We start from the raw sequence: 23,706 nt of genomic DNA, 5'->3' as shown, positions 1-23,706 counted from the left end.
TGATGTGTACGCCGAGGAACTTAAAACTTACTACCCTCTCCACTACTGTTCCATCGATGTGGATAGGGGGGTGTTCCCTCTGCTGTTTCCTGAAGTCCACAATCATCTCCTTAGTTTTGTTGACGTTGAGTGTGAGGTTATTTTCCTGATACCACACTCCGAGGGCCCTCACCTCCTCCCTATAGGCCGTCTCGTCGTTGTTGGTAATCAAGCCTACCACTGTTGTGTCGTCCGCAAACTTGATGATTGAGTTGGAGGCGTGCGTGGCCACGCAGTCGTGGGTGAACAGGGAGTACAGGAGAGGGCTCAGAACGCACCCTTGTGGGGCCCCAGTGTTGAGGATCAGCGGGGTGGAGATGTTGTTACCTACCCTCACCACCTGGGGGCGGCCCGCCAGGATGTCCAGTACCCAGTTGCACAGGGCGGGGTCGAGACCCAGGGTCTCGAGCTTGATGACGAGTTTGGAGGGTACTAAGGTGTTAAATGCTGAGCTGTAGTCAATGAACAGCATTCTCACATAGGTATTCCTCTTGTCCAGATGGGTTAGGGCAGTGTGCAGTGTGGTTGAGATTGCATCGTCTGTGGACCTATTTGGGCGGTAAGCAAATTGGGGTGGGTGTCAGGTAGGGTGGAGGTGATATGGTCCTTGACTAGTCCCTCAAAGCACTTCATGATGACGGAGGTGAGTGCTACGGGGCGGTAGTCGTTTAGCTCAGTTGCCTTAGCTTTCTTGGGAACAGGAACAATGGTGGCCCTCTTGAATCATGTGGGAACAGCAGACTGGGATAGGGATCGATTGAATATGTCCGTAAACACACCAGCCAGCTGGTCTGCGCATGCTCTGGGGGCGCGGCTGGGGATGCCGTCTGGGCCTGCAGCCTTGCGAGGGTTAACACGTTTAAATGTTTTACTCACCTCGGCTGCAGTGAAGGAGAGTCCGCATGTTTTGGTTGCGGGCCGTGTCAGTGGCACTGTATTGTCCTCAAAGCGGACAAAAAAGTTATTTAGTCTGCCTGGGAGCAAGGCATCCTGGTCCGTGACTGGGCTGGTTTTCTTTTTGTAATCCGTGATTGACTGTAGACCCTGCCACATACCTCTTGTGTCTGAGCCGTTGAATTGTGATTCTACTTTGTCTCTATACTGACGCATAGCTTGTTTGATTGCCTTGCGGAGGGAATAGCTACACTGTTTGTATTCGGTCATGTTTCCGGTCACCTTGCCCTGATTAAAAGCAGTGGTTCGCGCTTTCAGTTTCATGCGAATGTTGCCATCAATCCACGGTTTCTGGCTTGGGAATGTTTTAATCGTTGCTTTGGGAACGACATCTTCAACGCACGTTCTAATGAACTCGCTCACGGAATCAGCGTATTCGTTAATGTTGTTGTCTGACGCAATAAGAAACATATCCCAGTCCACGTGATGGAAGCAGTCTTGGAGCGTGGAATCAGATTGGTCGGACCAGCGTTGAACAGACCTCAGTGTGGGAGCTTCTTGTTTTAGCTTCTGTCTGTAGGCAGGGAGCAACAAAATGGAGTCGTGGTCAGCTTTTCCCGAAAGGAGGACGGGGGAGGGCCTTATATGCATCGGGGAAGTTAGAATAGCAATGATCCAAGGTTTTACCGGCCCTGGTTGCGCAATCGATATGCTGATACAATTTAGGGAGTCTTGTTTTCAGATTAGCCTTGTTAAAATCCCCAGCTACAATGAATGCAGCCTCAGGATATATGGATTCCCGTTTGCAAAGAGTCAAATAAAGTTCGTTCAGAGCCATCGATGTGTCTGCTTGGGGGGGAATATATACGGCTGTGATTATAATCGAAGAGAATTCCCTTGGTAGATAATGCGGTCGACATTTGATTGTGAGGAATTCTAAATCAGGTGAACGGAAGGACTTGAGTTCCTGTATGTTGTTGTGACCACACCACGTCTCGTTAACCATAAAGCATACGCCCCCGCCCCTCTTCTTACCAGAAAGATGTTTGTTTCTGTCGGCGCGATGCGTGGAGAAACCAGCTGGCTGCACCGACTCCGATAGCGTCTCTCGAGTGAGCCATGTTTCTGTGAAGCAAAGACCGTTACTGTCCCTGATGTCCCTCTGGAATGCTACCCTTGCTCGGATTTCATCAACCTTGTTGTCAAGAGACTGGACATTGGCGAGTAGTATGCTAGGGAGTGTGGGGCGATGTGCCCGTCTCCGGAGCCTGACCAGAAGACCGCTTCGTTTGCCTCTTATGTAACACACCATTGGACCATTGATAATCTGTCCATCACTAGAGTTGCAGTAATGGACAAACAGGTTTAACAACCAAGTTCTGCCTCAATGGTCAGTTCTGCTCTGTGATGTTTCAGAGGGACCAGAGGAGCCACATCAGCATGGTAGGAGATCAAACATGCCTGTATTTCTAGCCATGGCTCAGTGCAGTGAACTCCATCTCCCTCCATAGCTCAAAAAGCGTCTCAGACTCTAAAATCTAGGTCCGTCCCTGTCCGTATAATGCAATTCATCATGCTCTAAAAGGCTAAATTTATCCTATATCAGCAGTCAAACTCTGTCTGAGACTCTTTGTACAGGCCCATGCCTGGAGGAGTCACCATCAGCATCAGCCCAGTGGAACTCTGGTATCGCTCTCTCTCCACCTCTTCCCCCGGCTCTAGCAGTTAAGAGTGTTGGGCCAGTAACTGAAAGTTCACTGGTTTGAATCCCTGAGCTGACTAGATGAAAATTCTGTTGACGTGCCCTTGAGCAAGGCACTTTACCTTCGTTGCTCTGGATAAGAGTGTCTATTCTAATTGACTTAAATGTATTGGGATGAATATTGTCTTTGAGGCAGAACTGAGTAACTTCTGCTAGATTGGCCAGGTGCAAAGTGACAATTTTGTAAAAATACATGAAAACAAAAATGTGCTTTTTGGTCTACATTTAAGATTAGGGTTAGCAATGGGATTAAGTTTAGAGTTAAGGTTAGGTTAAAAATCCGATTTTATGACTTGGCGGCTGTCCCAGCAAGTGACCACTCTGCAGAGCTGCATCCAGAACAAGACTCATGATTTTTTTTAAACGCTAACCTGTGGCTCACAGCTTAAAAGAGAAAAGGAGGGAGCTGCTGGGAAAGGAGGGAGTGTTGGTCATAAAACCCTCCCGAAAGAGCAATTAGCCGACACTACTAGTAAACCCATTTCCCTGCAGAGAGACAGTGCTTATTTTAGTTAAATGGCAACAGGTATCCTAAACAAAACATCTTAAACTGTAAAGGATATGCTGAATAATTACCTTACTTTGACAGGCTGGCCTTTTAAAATATATATAGTACCAGTCAAACGTTTAGACACTACTCATTCCAAGGTTTTTCTTTATTTTGAAAATGTTCTACATTGTAGAAGACATCAACACTATGTGAAGACATCAAAACTATGAAATAACACATAGGGAATCATGTAGTAACAAATTTGAGATTCTTCAAAGTGGCCAAGCTTTGCCTTGATGACAGCTTTGCACACTCTTGGCATTCTCTCAACCAGCCTCATGCGGTAGTCACCTGGAATGCATTTCAACTAACCGGTGTACCTTCTTAAAAATGTGTAGAATTTCTTTCCTTCTTAATGTGTTTGAGCCAATCAGTTGTGTTGTGACAAGGTAGGGGTGCTATACAGATGATAGCCCTATTTGGTAAAAGACCAAGTCCATATTATGTTAAGAACAGCTCAAATAAGCAAAGAGAAATGACAGTCCATCATTACTTTAAGACATGAAGGTCAGTCAATACGGAACATTTCAAGAACTTTGAAAGTTTCTTCAAGTGCAGTCGCAAACAGCATCAAGCACTGTGATGAAACTGGCTCTCATGAGGACCACCACAGGAAAGAAGACCCAGAGTTACCTGTGCTGTAGAGGACAAGTTCATTAGAGAGATACCAGCCTCAGAAATTGCAGCCCAAATAAATGCTTCACAGAGTTCAAGTAACAGACACATCTCAACATCAACTGTTCAGAGGAGGCTGCGTGAATCAGGCCTTCATGGTCAAATTTCTGCAATGAAACCACTACAAAAGGACACCAAGAAAAAGAAGAGACTTGGTTAGGGATGAGTTGGACCGCAGAGTGAAGGAAAAGCAGCCAACAAGTGCTCAGCATACGTGCGAACTCCTTCAAGTCTGTTGGAAAAGCATTCCTCATGAAGCTGGTTGAGACAATGCCAAGAGTGTGCAAGGCTGTCATCAAGGCAAAGGGTGGCTACTTCGAAGAATTCTAAGGCATTTTTTGGTTACTACATGATTCCAAATGTGTTATTTCATAGTTTTGATGTATTAACTATTATTCTACAATGTAGAAAATAGTAAAATAAAGAAAAACCCTTAAATGAGTAGGTGTGTAAACTTTTGACTGGTACTGTATATTTTCTTTTGAGAAACATTGGAGGGGATTTGGTGAACTAAGCAAAGCAGACAAAACTGAGAAGCAAAAATACACACTTTATGAAGTAATTAAGGCAATAGGGGCGTTTGATAGCATGAGTGGCAGAAGTTCACACAGTGCTCTCATCTCTGGATTACAGTGAAGAGCCCTATAGTATAGGGGCTAAACTCCATTCAGGTTGAGCTGAGAGATTGAGATCCTTCTCCCCTGAGCTTCTAAATGTTAGATGCATTATTAGAAAGCTTACAAAGCCATTAAAATCTAGACTATATTATAAAGGTCAAGTTGAGACGGTTATCAGAGCCATAGGAAATTAATGGGATCTGCAACTTAGCAGGTTACTCCTCCACATGACAATCAGGGAAAGACATTGTTCAGTTTCCACCCAATATTTATAAGGTTAGCTTCAGCATGGTGCTTGATAACTGTTAGGGACCAATACATCCTTTTTGTAATCAGGCCAAACTGTGAATTCAAACATGGTCATGGAAAACAACAGGAAACTATTTCCATTTAAACTAAAGTTTATTTCAAAACAATAGTCTTTGAGGAATGACCAAAAGTCTTCCAAAATTATATCCACACTTAACAGACTGAGAAATACATAACTGAAGGTCAGGTATGAGAAATAAAGAGTAAGTAAATAAGAAGAAAATAAGGAAAGTTTGTGTGCCCCTTCATACTATGGCCAATCAGCTTCTGAAATCAATTGAATTAGGCAAATATGATTGACTATTGAGGTTTGTAAATCCTGAAACCAATTATATCTACGCTTAGTGCCAACCTATTGATTCTGAAAGTAAACAAGAAAATAGATGATTGTACAATAGTCCAACTTGTCATGGCACAATGTGTGTGTGTGCACGTGTGTGTGTGTCCGTGCATGCGCGTGCGCATTGAGTGTGAGGATACACAGTAAATGTATTTTAAAGTCAAGAAGCAGAGGACGAAAGAAGGGGACTACTTTGTGTGTCAGGCACATAGCCTACCGTAATCCTAAACGGAGAGATGAAACCCCAATGTGGCAAGTCCATCTGTTAAGCCTGTTATGGAAAACTTGCTTTGACAGCTGCAGGATATTGTGATTCTGTAAAGGGTTTCCATCCGATTGAAACATGCCATTGTGTAATGAGGCTCATGTCTGTCTGTCATACTTAGGTCTGTCTGGGAATCAGGATGTGTGTTATGTCTGTCAAAAGTCTGTCAGTAACCAAGCTGAGCCATATGGTCCACAGTTTTGGGGCCAAAATGACAGCAGCAACAACCCAGCATGTTCGTGGACCTCTGTGATATGTTCAACGTTAGGCTTACTGTACACCTTAGGAGACATTGTGACATTATGCTGACATGGTTAGCATAATTATAAACCCATGGGACCATTAAAAAACGTAAGATTTACACACAGATAAGCTTGATTTTACCTGGTACATGTAGTATGTTTATTCTAAAGACTCTCTGTCTGATGCAGTCCCTGTGCACTGTAGATAAACCAGAGGAGAGGTTGGGAGTGACGCACACAGCTTATTGGCTAAAGGAGAAATGATCTCCTGCTGTCTGAATCATTAGGCTGTATTCTAACTGTGCTACGGGACTGGAACAGAAGGCCATTGCCTATGGTAAAAAGGGTAAAGGTTACCTACCGGAGTGACCCTCTTTATTCACGATTATATAACAAGCTAGGCAGCCAATGAACACTCCACTCCCTCACTCATTCTGTTTGAAGAGAAAAATACTGCGAATGCATTCCATTTGGAATAAACAACTAATGCTCTATGGAGTGGTTGAATGATACTATTATCTGTCATCTAAATTACTAGCATGCTCCCTATTGAAACCAGGTGATGCCTAAAAGAAACTTGACGCCAGGGATTAATGACATCTCTCCGTCTTAAATCATCATTTATTTATTAGAGCTCTCACCTACCAACAGACAAAGTCATACACGTTCTGGCCCACTGACAGAGAGGAAGTTCATGAAAATAGTGACTCATCTGTGTTCCATCAAAATAAACATTGAGGAGTTTTAATACAAAAGTTTATTCTTCAACAACACTGTTGGGAGATTTACTGTACAACACATTCATGCTGTGAGCTTTCACTGCCTTCAGGGCAGCCTTCAGAGGTGGCACCCAAAGAGTGAGAGGGGAAGGTTGGAGGAGGTTCCTAGGGTGAAGGCATGGTGACGACATGTTGGGGACCAACTGAAACTGAAAAACGATTGCGCCAAAGCATCCAAAACTAAAGGGAATGTATGGCTTTGAGATACAACTCTTTCTCAGACATTGGTTATATCTGAACAAACTGAAAAATGCAATACTGTGTTGAGTTGTAAAAGTAGCAACATTTGTGTATGTTTGGAGGTATGACATTTGCTGCAACAAACTTTGGTTTGTTGAAACGGCATATTTCATTTTATTCTTCCTCATTGCCCAATATCTCCCCAGATGAGTTATGTAGGTTACAATTGACTTGATCTGTATATTACATTGTGGCTCTACGCCAGATGCAGTCCCTTGCCTCTGTCTCTAGACAACTGGGTCCGTATCCATCTCCGGGTAGGAGTGCTGATCTAAGATCATTTTAGCATTTTAGTTCATAGCGAATAAGATTGTATAGACAGATCCTAGCTCAGCACTCCTTCTCTGAGACGCTTTGTGGATACGGCCCAACTCAGAGTTCAGCCTCTCTGAGATGTTCTCAACATGCAGAGGCTGGGGAACACACCACGGGGACAGATGCCTGTGGTTCTGATCACTAATGAACAGGTGAAGCATTTAATTAATCATCGCCTTAACCTTTACGTACATGCATGTAGAGCTGGGCGATATGGAGAATAAATCCAGATCATGATAAATTGCCAGAATTTGTGGGATAATGTTAAATAGAATGATACGTTCATGACATTACCTTAAACTTTACCACATCTTTTTTTAAACCAGGGGTCTCCAACAGGTCGATCACGCGAAGCCCAACTATGAGTAGTTTTTCAAACAATTCTGAAGTATGCTATATACAACTTCCTCCAAAACATTCTCAATTAAATGTTAACCGCAAAGCTGGCTTACCTGGCAGAAGTATATCATAAGTAAGTATAAACTGTAATTTGTATGATATACTTTGTCATGAATTGAGAAGCAGCAGTACAGAACCATTTTTAGACCTGCACATTAGATCGGCACATTCCTCAGTCACCAGGTGCTCAATTAAAGAGGAATTACAATAAAAAATCTAAATTTCTTCCACACCTAAAAAAAAAAGAAAGTCTTATGTGATTTAAGCATTGACATGGACTCAGAACATCCAATGTTGTTTCTCTATAAACAATAGGAATTTTAAAAGTGAAAAATAAAGCAATGTAATTTAGGAAAATCTAAAACAGAATTTTTGTGAAAAAAAATAAGATTAAAGGCCCCGCTTAGAGTAGTTTATTAACCATTATTTTACCAGGTATATTGACAAAAAACATAAGGAACTACTTTCTCTTGTACACTAAGGACCCAAGGAAGAGCTGCAGGTGAGATGAGAAAATGATAATGTGTCTATTTGAAACCAATAATTTATTGTGTAACTGGTGACATAATACATTTTTTTTTTTTATGTAGCTCTCATGCTAGAAAAGGTTGGGGATCCCAGCTTTAAACTATTACTACTAGTTTGATGGTTGTAGCCATCAAAGGTTCCAGTAACAATCACCCATATTAGCAAACTCATTTCAAACTTCACATTTCTCTAGTATAGGCTACTTATCCTAATGGACGAAATGCCTGCAAAATGTGATCAATTGGGTCGGTGTCGATCATTTTTGGTTGATTGTCCCAAATCTACGTGAATGTAATTCAACAAGGACTAAAGGAGGTCCTACAGGACTATTCACAGGGAAAGTACAATGTATTACTGTACCATTCCTAGTATCACGTCTGTTTTTAAAACGTCTGATAAATAATTAGGCTGCATATTGTGTAACTGGTATCTGACTATACAGTATAAAATTAGGTAGTTGACGGTTCTCCTTTCAAATCTACCTCAGGGGTGTAACTAAAGTACATGATGAAAGTGATGTAATTACCGCAGGTGGTTTTCCTCTTAAATCTCCACAGGTTGTGTTCTAATTCTGGACTTTCAACCACCAACACATAATGTGCCATACATGTTGATCACAGAGATGTATATTCTAGGTGTCATGGAAACTGCCAGGCCCGGGGGATTATATACGCAGCACATCTATTATCACAAACAAAACATGAAGGGTAACCCCCTCCTTTGGAGTCTGGGTGAAATTCTTATGCTGGCCACGTCAATTGAAAACTAGCAATAAAATGTTGTGATGTACAAGGTTTATGAACATAAACAAACAGCTGTATGTGACTATGCATACACACATGTACTGTAGTATATGGTGGCTTACAAGTTCAGGCTTTATCATTATACTTTGCTGGAAGGATAGGCCAGCAGAGCTACTGGAATGAAGAATATAAAGCCATTATAATTGCTTTGTTCAAGCTCACTGAAGAGACAGACTCATATCCCACTTTTTGCATCTATGTACACTTTAAAATCCCAGAAATATAAGCCTTAATTATGCTGGAAGTATAATGCATATATCCTCTTCTTAATTGGCTGAATTAAATTCCTGAAAAAGGAAACACAAACAAAGAAAGATATACAAATTCAATTTTACGATTGTTCATGGACAAACATTATGTTGCATTGTTTGCACTGTAAGCAAGTAAAGTCCCACTCACAAAGGGAACAAATTGAGACTATTTTGATTATTATATAATTAGAATGGGTCTTCATGGATTGTACACGTGGCATTTACCTTTGTATCCAAAACAATGCACTACAGACCTTTCTGAATGTATCATCAAAAATACAATACAAAATAAAATCTTCAGGATGAATGAAAAGGAAAGTAAATAATTTAAGTGATCAAAATACCTTTGTTTATAAAATTGGTCGTGGACGATCAACTGATGAAAATACTTTTTTACATCATTATCTATATATTACTAAAGTGCTAGTACTTCAATTATGAAGAGGTCACAGTCTGAGATAAATAGCTTTTTTTAAGGAGCATGAAAAAAACAAACATTGGTTTAAAATCTGTTCCAGAAGGGCATAGCACTGTAAAGGCTCTGTCTACACTGGGTGTACAAAACATTATTGACACCTGCTCTTTCCATGACAGACTGACCAGGTGAATCCAGGTGAAGGTGATGATCCCTTATTGATGTCACTTGTTAAATCCACTTCAAAAATCTTCATGGGAAAAATTGAGTCCAAGGACAGGAGGGAAGGAGGGAATGACTGACATTTTGGTTTTGTAAGGAGGAAGACAGGATGGATGTAATGACTTATGGCTTAATGCTACTGGACACTGCGTAACACACTCAACCTTGCCCCAAACACCCCACTCAGAGACAACTTAAATGGTCATTCTGATATTTATGTATCAACATGTACATTATAAAAACAGGATCATCTGCTGGGCTTTCTATTAAAGCCTCATGCAGTCTTGTTCATTTGATTTTTTTTAAATCATCACCCAGTGTCTAATAAATCACTGAGTGTTTATTTCATGGTAGTAAATCAAAATATATTTGTCTATCATTTATTTCCCTGAGCCTTCTTTTGCAATTGAAATGCTCAGACTGATCATGTGGATGTACTGACACATCTGATTGGATCATCTAGACCAGGGTTTCCCAACCCTCTCACATTTTTGTTTTCACTCTAAACTGGCACACCTGATTCAATTAGTCAACTAATCCTCACACCTTTGCCTCATTGAATCAGATGTGGTAGTTTAGGGTTAAAACTCAAATGTGAAACATCTGAGGAGAGGGTTGGGAAACTCTGGTCTAGACTCTATGGTAGGGGTGTCAAACTCATTCCATGGAGGGCATAGTGTCTGCTGGTTTTACTTCAAAAAGCTTACACTTAAAGGGCATTTTCATAATTTTCACAATTTTAGGGTGTAATTTTGACCTGATAGTCTGGAAATATACAAAAAATGGTAAATAATGTTTTTGACTGCACTGCCCCTTTAAGATTGGACATTTCATCAGGAAGTTCAACCAACAGGGTCATTTTTTTTAAGTTGCTGGGAGACTTCGCTTGAATGTGTGTTTAACAGATGAATTTATGGGGGAAATGCAGTTGGTATTCTTTACATCCTGCTGTATATGACTATGTATGATCTCTTTGCATTGTTTTCTGAAAGGAAATATTCCCAGTGTTTTGGACAGAATGTTATTAACTGAACCATTGAGCCTCTATTTGGTGCCTCATTGAAAATGAAATGCTGGCTTTGGTGGCGATTGCCTTTAAAACGAGCTAGTCATCATTGGTAGCCTACTGAAGGATTCAGCAAGTGGAATGGTTTGCTTTGGAATGGCACAGGAAAAGAAAGTCAATGTTCACATTTCAGGTGCAGGTAAATATACATTTCAAGGGATACCTTGGATTGTTCATGAATACAAAATGCCGGAAAATTGTAGTAAACTCGAGCAAATGTTTTCGGACTACTGTTCGTAATGCATAAGAAATGGGATGTTGCTGTGGACTAGACTGAACACGTGGTGTTGAGAGGGGCCCTTCATGAAGTATAGGACATGATCTCAAGCATGCACCCACATACTGTACGTAGTATGCACGTACTGTAGTAGACAACACACAATCAGTAGGAGGCAAAATACTGTGACCAAGATTAAATTGCTTCAGCAACCATAATCTTTAAAAACACGTCCATCTTATTGCATGGTCCATCTTTGTCGACATCTGAGAGAGGAGTCATGAGAGAGAAGGGATCATTTATAAAGTGTAGTAGCTAATAATGCACTTCGGGGGCTGAATTATTTCATCACATACCATACTATACCGTGGGTGTGCTAAAATACTTGATCACTTTCAGCTTTTGAAGATTATGCAAAGCATGAAAGGAAAGTTATGGGATCTAGGCTGATAGTGATTGAGTATAGGGCACCAATGACAGAGAGAGATAAGAGACCTGAAGTTGAATAAAATGAGAACATTTTCAAGTTAATACTTAATTCGAAATGAAGGGGTTATGAGCCCTCTGTGCCTGTGTGAAATCGCACCTCCTTAGATCAATAAAGCTTATTGAAATGTTTATATTGGTGACAGATAACACTAAGCATTACTGGAACATCCGTTAACTAACAGAGCTAGCTATAGTGGATCAGAAAGATTGAGTGTTTTTCTTCCTTTTCTAAGCAAAAGAAATATGAAACGACATATCTTAAAACAAAGTTAATATCAAATAGCTTTGGCAACATTATTCACCTTAAAGTATTCCACAGTCCATAATCGATCCCGCTACTAAGAATTCAGTCCAAACATGTTGTTGGTTTGGCGGTCTCAGTGGGAGAGGCTGCCTTAGAATGACTCCCTCTAGGGCTGGTTCTGGCCCAGTCCCTGTCTCAGATTGCACAGGGTAGTGCCTGTCTGACTGTCTGTGGTTGTCAGAAGCAGGACTCCGGCGACTCCGTGTCCTCTTTTTGCAACGACTGCTTTTCCTTTTCAAGATGGTTTCCGTTGTGCAGGGCAGCATACCTGAAATTATACAAACACAGAATGTAACATTTAATTTCAAACTGACATTGAGTAATCATTCAATTAACTTTAATATCCCGAGATGCATCAATACTTTTTGATGATGAACTCCTAAAACAAACATTTCACAGAATGAACAGAACAATAGATTTTACACAGGACTCACCGTTTTGTTGAACTTGTAGCCTACCCTTAAAATGAGAGAGGTATTGTTAAGTAACTTAAAACCACATGAAGCGAGCAGCACTCCTGCCTGATTCAAGCAGTCTGGTTAATGTGAAGCTCTGGGATTACAGTAAATTGGGGTTGGCTCTGCGGAGGTGAGCCTGACTTTCTCTTTTCTGGGGTTGTTGTTGGCAATAAAGGAGTGGAACTTCAGTGAAACCTTAACTGGTTCACTCTAAGGGTCATGATAAATCAGGATTAGTGATAAACCTACAATGTTGTCAGCATGCTTTAAATGACAATATTCAGATCCACTATACAAATTATGCCCCACAAATCATACTATCCAACATAGAAAAGTGGGATAGGAGGCTGAGCCAAGCCAGTGCCAAGTCTACATTACTCCTACTTGAGATGACTATCCCTTTCACCATCTGGCATCATGAGAACTTGAAGATACACCAAAAAGGCAGACCTTTTTCCTTTAATGGATGGCTGAAATTGTGTCATGTTGACGACACAGAACGGCGAGTGAAAACCATCCGGCTGCACATTTTAGACGCAAGTCATGATTTGAACTTTGAGTTTAGGGCCACAGATGTTTTCTTAATACTTATTTCTCCTGACACAGTAAAACATTACTTCGCCAACTCTCAAATGAGTCAGCGATATGATCAACAGTTTCGTATTTCTTCAACCTCTGTGACACTTTGCACTGATCATATAATCAAAGGACATATAATCAGAAGTTGGAATGAGCGCCCTATAAAGTACAAAACGGTCACATTGACTGTAACGTGATTATTCATTCACTCCAAATCTAAAACACACTTTCAAGGGAAATTGAGACATATGAATATGGCAAAACTCATTGCATAAAATAATCACGCTAACTAAATTACATTTCCCATGTGCAAGAAAGCCAATCATCAAACAGGTGAGAAAGAAACACCATTTGGAAACCATATCATGAGTGATTTCTCTGGAGTAAATCGCTTACGTTGAAGTGTATCAAACAATTCACTGTCATATTGACTCATTGTCTCTGTTTGAGAGGTGGAAGCCATCCTAAAACCATTAGGGTCTGTTTTCATAAACAACCAAACCAAAGGCAATTCCTGCTTAGAAATTGGCTGTGAAATGTACTTAAAAAAAACAACCTCAAAACTGTCTAATGTTCCGGGATTTAAGGAAATGTGCTCGAGCTTTCCAATGGAGCAGAACCCAAAATTGCTACCACATTGCAGTGTTTAACCCTAAATGTCTTGCTTGTGGTGGTACAACTGATATAGTGATACCAATTACCCACAGAGAGAACCACAGACTGAAAGGAAGATGGTGACACTGCTCCTAATGGATAAAATGCCCTGGAAACACATGACTTAGGTATAGTACATTATGATGCAGTAATTGCAGTGATGGAGGGGCAGATGAGTCCATCTCCTCTCTTTCTCTGTATCCCTATAGCAGCTCCTGAGCTCTGTACTAAGGGATAGCAGCAACATATACAGTAGGCCAGAGCACCCTCTTGACTGGCATGGCCACCACCCATTCTCTGCTGCCCTCTCTCTGAATCTCATCCAGACTTTATTAACGCTTAACCGCTGACATTTTAATGTAATCCATCCAAACCTTTTAGAGAGCTTGTCTTACGGTTCATATAAACAGTTTTGCTTTAAACCCCCTAGAGTCTAGTGACGGTGCGTTAATCTAATTAACTTAATAAATAAAAAATCCCATCAGAATCTGTCAGTTTAAAACCCTCTAGAGTCTAAGCCCTGTCAAAGCCGGGGTAGGGGTTCTACTAAGATAACATATGGAATTGATTTCAGATGGTCATACCAAGGATCATTTAATTGTTCGATGAAACATTTTAAGACCACTTAAGGTATCAAAAAATATATTTAAAAAATATTTGATGAAACATTGAATTTGGCATTACTGCTATTAGCCCATAACTCACTGAATAACAAATTCACTAAATGAAACAGATTTCCCCCCCCCCCCCCCAAAAAAAAAAAATCAAAAGAAAGTTTGTTCTGAAGTGTCTGTTCTATAGCTGAGAGATATAAGAAAGATCCGGAAACTATTTTTTTCTTTCTCCATATATACTTCCATACATTTTCTTTTTTTACTGGTGACCTTGAGACGAGTCTTGTTAGAGCAAAACAACCGACATGTACTGTACATGTTCGTAACAGATTCACCTTTCCACAAAGTGCTCATTAGTCCCATGAGGCTTGTCGGGTGGGAGAGCAAAAACGGAGAACACCATTGTGTTCATGAGAGTCTCGTCTTTCCACAGAGGGGTTTGTGAGAAGACCGATTTTCAGGATGTCTCATGGTCTGACAAACACCGCTTTAGTTCTGCCATCGGCGGATGCAGTGGATTGAGACACACCCCATGCAACAACAAAAACACAGAAAGCTACAGCTTAAACAGACGGATTTTGATGGAAATTGTAGGAGAAAGATCAATTTTTGTAAAAACATTTTTTACATATGCTGCGTCTCAATCCACCACATCCGCCCATGGCAGCCTTCTGCGTCTGCGGTTGAAGGTGGCCGAACTACATTCCGAAAATCGGTCTTCTCACGAAAAACTCTGTAGCGTCTGAATGGTAGGCCAAACCGTCCAGTTAGAAAGGTTTGGCCTAAAAAAAACTAACATGACCACTGTGGCAATATGAGACTCTCAGGAACAGAACAGGTGTTGTCAGATTTTCTCTACAACCCCAACGGGACTCGTCTGAAGTTGGTACCGTTGATGTGCCGACTTCTGTTTGTCGCATGCAAACCGTTTAGGCTACAAACTAATGGAAAATGGAAGATTTTCACAAGCACGACGGTGTTCTCCGTTTTGCTCTACGGCCCCCACAAGTGCCACGGGACTCGTCTGAACGTAACCAGTACTAGTTTAAAAGATCTATGGAAGTATGAAGGTAGTTTTGTGCCTATCCCAAAAAAAGGGTTAAATATGTGTCAAAAAATATATATTTACACTACCGGTCAAAAGTTTTAGAACACCTACTCATTCAAGGGTTTTTCTTTATTTTTATTATGTTCTACTTTGTAAAATAATAGTGAAGACATCAAAACTACGAAATAACACATATGGAATCATGTAGTAGCCAAAAAGGTGTTAAACAAATCAAAATATATATTATATTTGAGATTCTTCAAATAGCCACCCTTTGCTTTGATGACAGCTTTGCACACTCTTGGCATTCTCTCAACCAGCTACACCTGGAATGCTTTTCCAACAGTCTTGAAGGACTTCCCACATATGCTGAGCACTTGTTGGCTGCTTTTCCTTCACTCTGCGGTCCGACTCATCCGAAACCATCTCAATTTGGTTGAGGTCGGGTGATTGTGGAGGCCAGGTCATCTCATGCAGCACTCCATCACACTCCTTCATGGTTAAATAAAACTTACACAGCCTGGAGGTGTGTTGGGTCATTGTCCTGTTGAAAAACCAAATTATAGTCTAAGCCTAAACCAGATGGAATGGTGTATCAGTGCAAAATGCTGTGGTAGCCATGCTGGTTAAGTGTGCCTTGAATTCTTAATAAATCACAGTGTCACTAGCAAAGCACCCCCACACCATAACATCTCCTCCTCCTCCATGCTTTACGGTGGGAAATACACATGCTGAGATCATCTGTTCACTCACACGCATCTCACAAAGACAAGGCGGTTGGAACCAAAAATCTCCAATTTGGACTTCAGACCAAATGACAAATTTCCACCGGTATAGTGTCCATTGCTCGTGTTTCTTGTCCCAAGCAAGTCTCTTCTTATTAGTGTCCTTTAGTAGTGGTTTCATTGCAGAAATTCAACCATGAAGGCCTGATTCACACAGTCTCCTCTGAACAGTTGATGTTGAGATGTGTCTGTTACTTGAACACCGGTGAAGCATTTATTTGGTCTCCAATTTCTGAGGCTGGTAACTCTAATGAACTTATCTTCTGCAGCACAGGTAACTCTGGGTCTTCCATTCCAGCGGCAGTCCTCATGAGAGCCAGTTTCCTTATTGACTGACCATGTCTTAAAGTAAAGTTCTCCTTGCTTATTTGAGCTGTTCTTAACATAATATGGACTTCGTCTTTACCCCCCCCCCCCCATTTCAATTAACACATGTTAATTGAAATGCATTGCATTACCTCATGAAGCTGCTTGAGAGAATGTCAAGTGTGTGCAAAGCTGTCAAAGGCAAAGGGTGGCTATTTGAAGAATCTCAAATATAAAATACCACTGATTTGTTTAACACTTTTTTGGTTATTACATGATTCCATACGTGTTATTTCATAGTTTTGATGTCTTCACTATTATTCTACAATGTAGAAAATAGTAAAAATAAAGAAAAACCCTTGAATTAGTAGGTGTTCTAAAACTTTTGTATATTTCCTAAGTGTTTATTTCCTGAAGTACCAACGGCTTAGCCTCTTAAGAATTAGAAGTCACAAACAATGTAGGCTTCCTGAATCCAAAACTGTTACTTGGGCAAGTTTAGAAATAGGAACAAATATCTGCCTTTTGTCACCTGTCCTGTATATACAGTAAACTGGTGGTGGATGATCAAGGAAGTATTCGAGAGAACAGTAGGAGTGCTGATCTAGGATCTGTCAATATAATCTTATTCATTAGTATCTAAAAGGCAAAACTGATCCTAGATCAGCACTCTTACTCTGAGACGCTTTGTGGATATGAGCCCAGGTCTCATCTCATTGGTATTAATGGCTCATTACCACTGACCACAGCATAACAGCCACTCAGCTGTGGCTACAGCAGTCAAGTGTTTGATCTGTGCCATATGCTTCACTGTGGGTTAGACACAGTGCTGCCTCTGAGAGTTCAACAAACTCCATAATGTAACTACAACAAGAATTACTGTATACATGTGCAGCTACTCTGGTAGAGGATGGTAATTCAAAGTGAACACCATCATTTATTGTGAGGCTTAAACTTTTCAACTTTGGTCTTGGAGAATAAATACATGTGCTCATTCTAACAAATTTTGTCTGAACAACTTTGTTCAGAGAATGACTAAACAGTTGGGCATCAGTTTGAAAATATAAATAGTGAAATTAAATGAATCAGAGAGCGGGGCTGAGAATCTAACTAATTAGATAATAACATGTTTTCCAGTTTGTTTATCTGGGCGACGTCAGAGCGAAGAATAAATGTTTTTCCATTTCAGCCTGCTAAGGAGCACAATCTATGGCAGAGGAGCAGGGCTAAAAGCTTCCTTACTGAGCTGTTTGGAATTAAATAGGGAAGCAAAACCCAGCTCCTCTTGGTAATAGGCAATTCTGCAATTCCAACCTTCTTTTGGAGGAGGAGATGGAATCTATTACAAACTAATCTACTCCAACATGTTCTGGTTCACATAAAAAGCTTCCCACGTAAAAAGCTTCCCAGCGTGAAATAGTTCTGATCGTTCTGATTGTGTTCTAAAATGTAAATGTTCTCAGTTCAATAATTGCATCATTTTTTGTGGATCATGCAGATGATCATGCAGTCCGAGCTCATGCAGATGTTTCCCTCTCACCCTCCCTCAACCTCAAAAAACTGTTCTGTCTGCATGCACATTTGCTTCACACATCTGCAAATCAAATTATGGCCAGGAGTATTGATTCTGACTAATCAGAAGCTCGTTGAGGCGTAAGGTCAGCATATAAATTCCCGGACTTATGTGTCAAAGTGCTGAGGGTTGATGTGAGGAGAGATTTTTTGCAATTGCAAAGACTTGGGTGCTACGTTTTCGATTGCCAGTGCATATATGTTTTTTAGTTAATTAGTTAGTTAACAAGTTAAAACTGCACACCTCTGAGAAGATGCCATCTTTACCAGTTTATAGCTAATTATGCTAGTTAGCTAGCCAAATCAAGGGTGAGGGGGTGTGAGAGAAACATCTGCACGAGCTCAGCCATCCACACAGACGCACGTGCAAATTATTGACTGGGAACATTTTCACGCTGTGAAAATCTTTACAACATGATGTCACAATCACAACACAATCAGAACGATTGGGAACTATTTCACGCTGGGAAGATTTTTACATGACACAGGGCACAGGGAGGGCATCGGGACACAGCAGGAGGGGCCTCCCTTCATTACGCTGGGGCTCACGTTCCACCTGTCTTTCTCCAGAAGAGGGACAGGCACGCCAGCAGGGGGGCGCCCCAGAAGTCTTTATTGAACGATACCAGTATTTATTTATGCAAAGTCGCATTAACATAGGAACCTCATTTACATAAGAAATTCATTAATATAGAAATGTATTTTTGAAGGGAGCCTTAAATGAGACATGGCACCATAGAGAATGCCCATATGCTAATCTGGATACAGACATGGAGCTCCATTTTACAGAATACCCATATGCTAATCTGGATATAGACATGGAGCTCCATTTTACAGAATACCCATATGCTAATCTGGATATAGACATGGAGCTCCATTTTACAGAATGCCCATATGCTAGTCTGGATATATACATGGAGTTCCATCATACAGAATGCCCATATGCTAGTCTGGATATATACATGGAGTTCCATCATACAGAATGCCCATATGCTAGTCTGGATATATACATGGAGTTCCATCATACAGAATGCCCATATGCTAGTCTGGATATATACATGGAGTTCCATCATACAGAATGCCCATATGCTAGTCTGGATATATACATGGAGTTCCATCATACAGAATGCCCATATGCTAGTCTGGATATATACATGACCATCATACAGAATGATTAGTTCCATGGAGCTCCATACAGAATACCCATATAATCTAATCTGGATATTTTACAGAATGCCCATATGCTAGTCTGGATATATACATGGAGTTCCATCATACAGAATGCCCATTAGCTAATCTGGATATAGACATGGAGCTCCATTTTACAGAATGCCCATATGCTAGTCTGGATATATACATGGAGTTCCATCATACAGAATGCCCATTAGCTAATCTGGATATGGACATGGAACTCCAAACAGGGCCCAGTGCAAGACTGGCAGGACCACAGAGAGAAGCCAAGCAGTGTGATTGATCTTTCAGTGAGGGGTCCAGAATATGTACAGCTCCCTGGATGGTTAGAAACACACACACACAATCAGGGCAGGGGCCAGACAGGCACCAAATTCCAGCAGGCAGCTGTGGGTGTCCAGGCTAGCTAACACACAGGGGAGCAAGCTGTGGTAGTTGGAGGAATGTTGTGTCTGTTTTAAGATAATAACATCAACATGCTGAAACTCTACATGGAACAAAGATAGTTTGATTACCTCTAGTTGAGTGACGGTTGCTGTTGCAGTGGTAGAGCATTCCTGACCTGATTGTTTCTTTGACTGGAATGAGGAGCCAATATGGAGAGAGCAAAAATAAGAAACATACCTATGAGTCCCCTGGGAGAGGAAAAGTCTGTTTACCTTGCAATTCAGATGTTTGTGTGGTTATGTGTGTGTGTGTGCGCAAGGTGTGTGTGTCTGTGTGTGTTCGACAGAGAGAGAGTGTTGAGTAATGAGAATAAGACAGAGTAAACCTTTGTGTGTGAATATGTTTTTAAACATGTGTTGTGGAGAGGAGTGTGCTGTAAATGTATAAGTCTGATGCCTTTTTGTCTTCACATAAACCAGATTTAAAAAATCTTGCAATACTTTCAGAGGCCGGCCCCAACACCTGAAGTTCTATGGCCATAGATTAGGTGAGGACTGCACTAAAGGGGGTCCTAACCCCGCTTTCCGATGGGAGAAAAATAATATTGCATTTTCTTTGAGAACATTCCCATAATTTAGGCTCCCGAGTGGTGCAGCAGTCTAAGGCACTGCATCTGAGTGCAAGAGGTGTCTCTACAGTCCCTGGTTCAAATCCAGGCTGGATCACATCTGGCCATGATTGGGAGCCCCATAAGGCATCGCACAATTGGCACAGTGTCGTACGGGTTTGGCCGGGGTAGGCCGTCATTGAAAATAAGAATTAGTTCTTAACTGACTTGCCTAGTTAAATAAAAGATTACATTTAAATTATTTTAAAAAATCACAGTCTGTGTGCCTTACAGCCAGAGCAGCCAGGGGAATACAGTAGGGTGAAGAGCGTTGACTCAGGTGAGACCAGACTGCTGTTCATGTATAATTGTAGCTAGCTGCTGGCAGACAATATCCCAAGATGACATTACATATTTCAATGGGCGGAAAACTAAAAAAAAATATCAGCTAGTGTTTACCTGCTCATTTCCAACAGGAGAGCATAAGCTTTTATAATTCAGGACTGTGCTGCACCACACACGTAATGGTTAGAGATGTGGTGTTTCATTGACTAATTCATACAAAAGTGACTTTAAAAACTCTTCACATTTCACTTCTTTGCTCGCTTTGAGGACAATATAGTGCCACTGACCACAACCAAACCCTGCGGGCTCTCCTTCACTGCAGCCAACGTGAGCAAAACATTTAAACGTGTTAATCCTCGCAACGCTGCAGGCCCAGACGGCATCCCCAGGCGTGTCCTCAGAGCATATTCAATCAATACTTATCCCAGTCTGCTGTCCCCACATGCTTCAAGAGGGCCACCATTGTTCCTGTTCCCAAGAAAGCTAACGTAACTGAGCTAAATGACTACCGCCCTGTAGCATTCACTTCTGTCACCATGAAGTGCTTTGAGAGACTAGTCAAGGACCATATCACCTCCACCCTACCTGACACCCTAGACCCACTCAAATTTGTTAACTGCCCAATAGGTCCACAGACGACGCAATCACACTTCCCTAACCCATCTGGACAAGAGGAATACCTATGTGAGAATTCTGTTCATTGACTACAGCTCAGCATTTAACACCATAGTACCCTCCAAACTCGTCATCAAGCTCGAGACCCTGGGTCTCGACCCCGCCCTGTGCAACTGGGTCCTAGACTTCCTGATGGGCCGCCCTGGTGAGGGGAGGTAACAACATCTCCACCCTGCTGATCCTCAACACTGGAGCCCTCTCCTGTACTCTGTTCACCCACGACTGCGTGGCCATACACATCTCCAACTCAATCATCAAGTTTGCAGATGACACTACAGTGGCAGGCTTGATTACCAACAACGACGAGACGGCCTATAGGGAGGAGTTGAGGGCCCTCGGAGTGTGGTGTCAGGAAAATAACCTCACACTCAATGTCAACAAAACAAAGGAGATGATCGTGGACTTCAGGAAACAGCAGAGGGAGCAGCCCCCTATCCACATCGACGGGACAGTAGTGGAGAGGGTGGAAAGTTAAGTTCCTCGGCGTATACATCATGGACAAACTGAAATGGTCCACCCACACAGACAGCGTGGTGAAGAAGGCGCAGCAGCACGTCTTCAACCTAAGGAGAGTGAAGAAATTTGCCTTGTCACCAAAAACACAGATGCACAATCAAGAGGATCCTGTCGGGCTGTATCACCGCCCGAAACGGCAACTGCTCCGCCCATAACGGTAATGCTCGCCAGAGGATAGTGAGGTCTGCACAACGCATTACCGGGGGCAAACTACCTGCCCTCCAGGACACCTACACCACCCGATGTCACAGAAAGGCCATAAAGATCATCAAGGACAACAACCACCCAAGCCACTGTCTGTTCACACCGCTATCATCCAGAAGGCGAGGTCAGTACAGGTGCATCAAAGCAGGGACAGAGAGACTGAAAAACAGCTTCTATCTCAAGGCCATCAGACTGTTAAACAGCCATCACTACCATTGAGTGGCTGCTGTCAACATACTGACTCAACTCCAGCCACTTTAATAATGGAAAAATGTATGTAATAAATGTATCACTAGCCACTTTAAACAATGCCACTTCATATGTTTACATACCCTACATATGTATATACTGTACTCTATACCATCCACTGCATCTTGCCTGTCGTTCTATACCATCACTCATTCCTATATTTTTTATGTACATATTCTTATTCATTCCTTTACACTTGTGTGTATAAGGTAGTTGTTGTGAAATTGTTAGGTTAGATTACTCGTTGGATAGTACTGCATTTTTGGAACTAGAAGCACAAGCATTTCGCTACACTCGCATTAACATCTGCTAACCATGTGTATGTGACAAATAAATTTTGATTTGATATTGAAGACACAATGGTTGCTTTTATGATAATTTATACACTATAATACACCACTATGACAAAGAGCAGAAGCCACACAAACGGAAGGAGTACTCTAAAATAAACAGACTCTCCAAGAAACCTGCAGCTGGACTGTGTGCAACATAGCCCAGATTGCTGAATTTCCTACAGTCCACTTGAAGAGGAAAACCCTCATATTTAGATGTAGGTGATGCCCTGACAGTGTAAAACAAACATCTTTAAATCATATGTTCAGAGTTAATCCCAAAAAATGTAACTATTGTTTAAGGTGGAAACACTGACGGGGAGAGAGTGAGAGAGAGCGAGACTGTCAGACCTGGGCTCTGACAGTGAATCTCAGTAAGACAAAAAATAATGGTGTTCCAAAAAAGGTCTAGTTGCCAGGACCACAAATACAAATTCCATCTAGACACCTTTCCCCTAGGGCACACAAAAAACTATACATACCTCGGCCTAAACATCGGTGCCACAGGTAACTTCCTCAAAGCTGTGAACGATCTGAGAAACAAGGCAAGAAGGGCCTTCTATGCCATCAAAAGGAACATAAAATTCAACATGCCAATTAGGATCTGGCAAAAAATACTTGAATAATTTATAGAAGCCATTGCCCTTTATGGTTGTGAGGACTGATGTCCGCTCACCAACCAAGAATTCACAAAATGGGGCAAACCCCAAATTGAGACTCCGCATGCAGAATTCTGCAAAAATATCCCGTGTACAATGTAAAACATCAATAATGCATGCAGAGTATAATTAAATTATACAACCACCTAAAAGAAAGCGATTCCCAAACCTTCCATAACAAAACCATCATCTACAGAAAAATAAACCTGGAGAAGAGCCCTCTAAGCAAGCTGGTCCTGGGGCTCTGTTCACAAACAGACCCCACAGAGCCCCAGGACAGCAACACAATTAGACCCAACCAAATAATGTGAAAACAAAAAGATAATTACTTGACACATTGAAAAGAATATACAAAAAAAGAGCTAACGAGAATACTACTTGGCCCTAAACAGAGAGTACACAGTGGCAGACCACTTTGACTGACCCGAAAATGAAGGACATTTTTGACTATGGACAGAATCAGTGAACATGGCCTTGCTATTGAAAAAGGCTGCTGAAGGCAGACCTGGCTCTCAAGGGAAGACAGGCTATGTGCACACTGCCCACAAAATTAGGTGGAAACTGAGCTGCACTTCCTAACCTTCTGTCAAATGAATGACCACATTAGAGACACATATTTCCCTCAGATTTCACCCACAAAGAACTAAAAAACAAATACATTTTGATAAACTCCCATTTATATTGGGTGAAATACCACAGTGTGCAATCACAGCAGCAAGATTTGGGACCTGTTGCGACGTGAAAAGGGCAACCAGTAAAGAACAAACACCATTGTAAATATAACCTATATTTATGTTGATTTAT

General features: G+C 41.4%; 1 protein-coding gene across 1 annotated transcript in view; it reads right to left on the bottom strand.

The window, feature by feature from the left end:
• Positions 1–6,432: 6,432 nt before the first annotated feature.
• LOC135526198 (5-hydroxytryptamine receptor 4-like) overlaps positions 6,433–23,706 on the bottom strand; it is a 143,997-nt gene continuing 126,723 nt past the window's right edge. Inside the window, exon 7 of the mRNA XM_064954356.1 lies at positions 6,433–11,989. Within this exon, the coding sequence (XP_064810428.1) occupies positions 11,899–11,989 (91 nt within the window). The 3' untranslated portion in view covers positions 6,433–11,898. The remainder of the gene's footprint in view (positions 11,990–23,706) is intronic.

The sequence above is a fragment of the Oncorhynchus masou genome, chromosome 32 (assembly GCF_036934945.1).
Source record: "Oncorhynchus masou masou isolate Uvic2021 chromosome 32, UVic_Omas_1.1, whole genome shotgun sequence".
NCBI classification, from domain to species: domain Eukaryota; kingdom Metazoa; phylum Chordata; class Actinopteri; order Salmoniformes; family Salmonidae; genus Oncorhynchus; species Oncorhynchus masou.
This window is presented reverse-complemented; position numbering and strand designations above follow the sequence as displayed.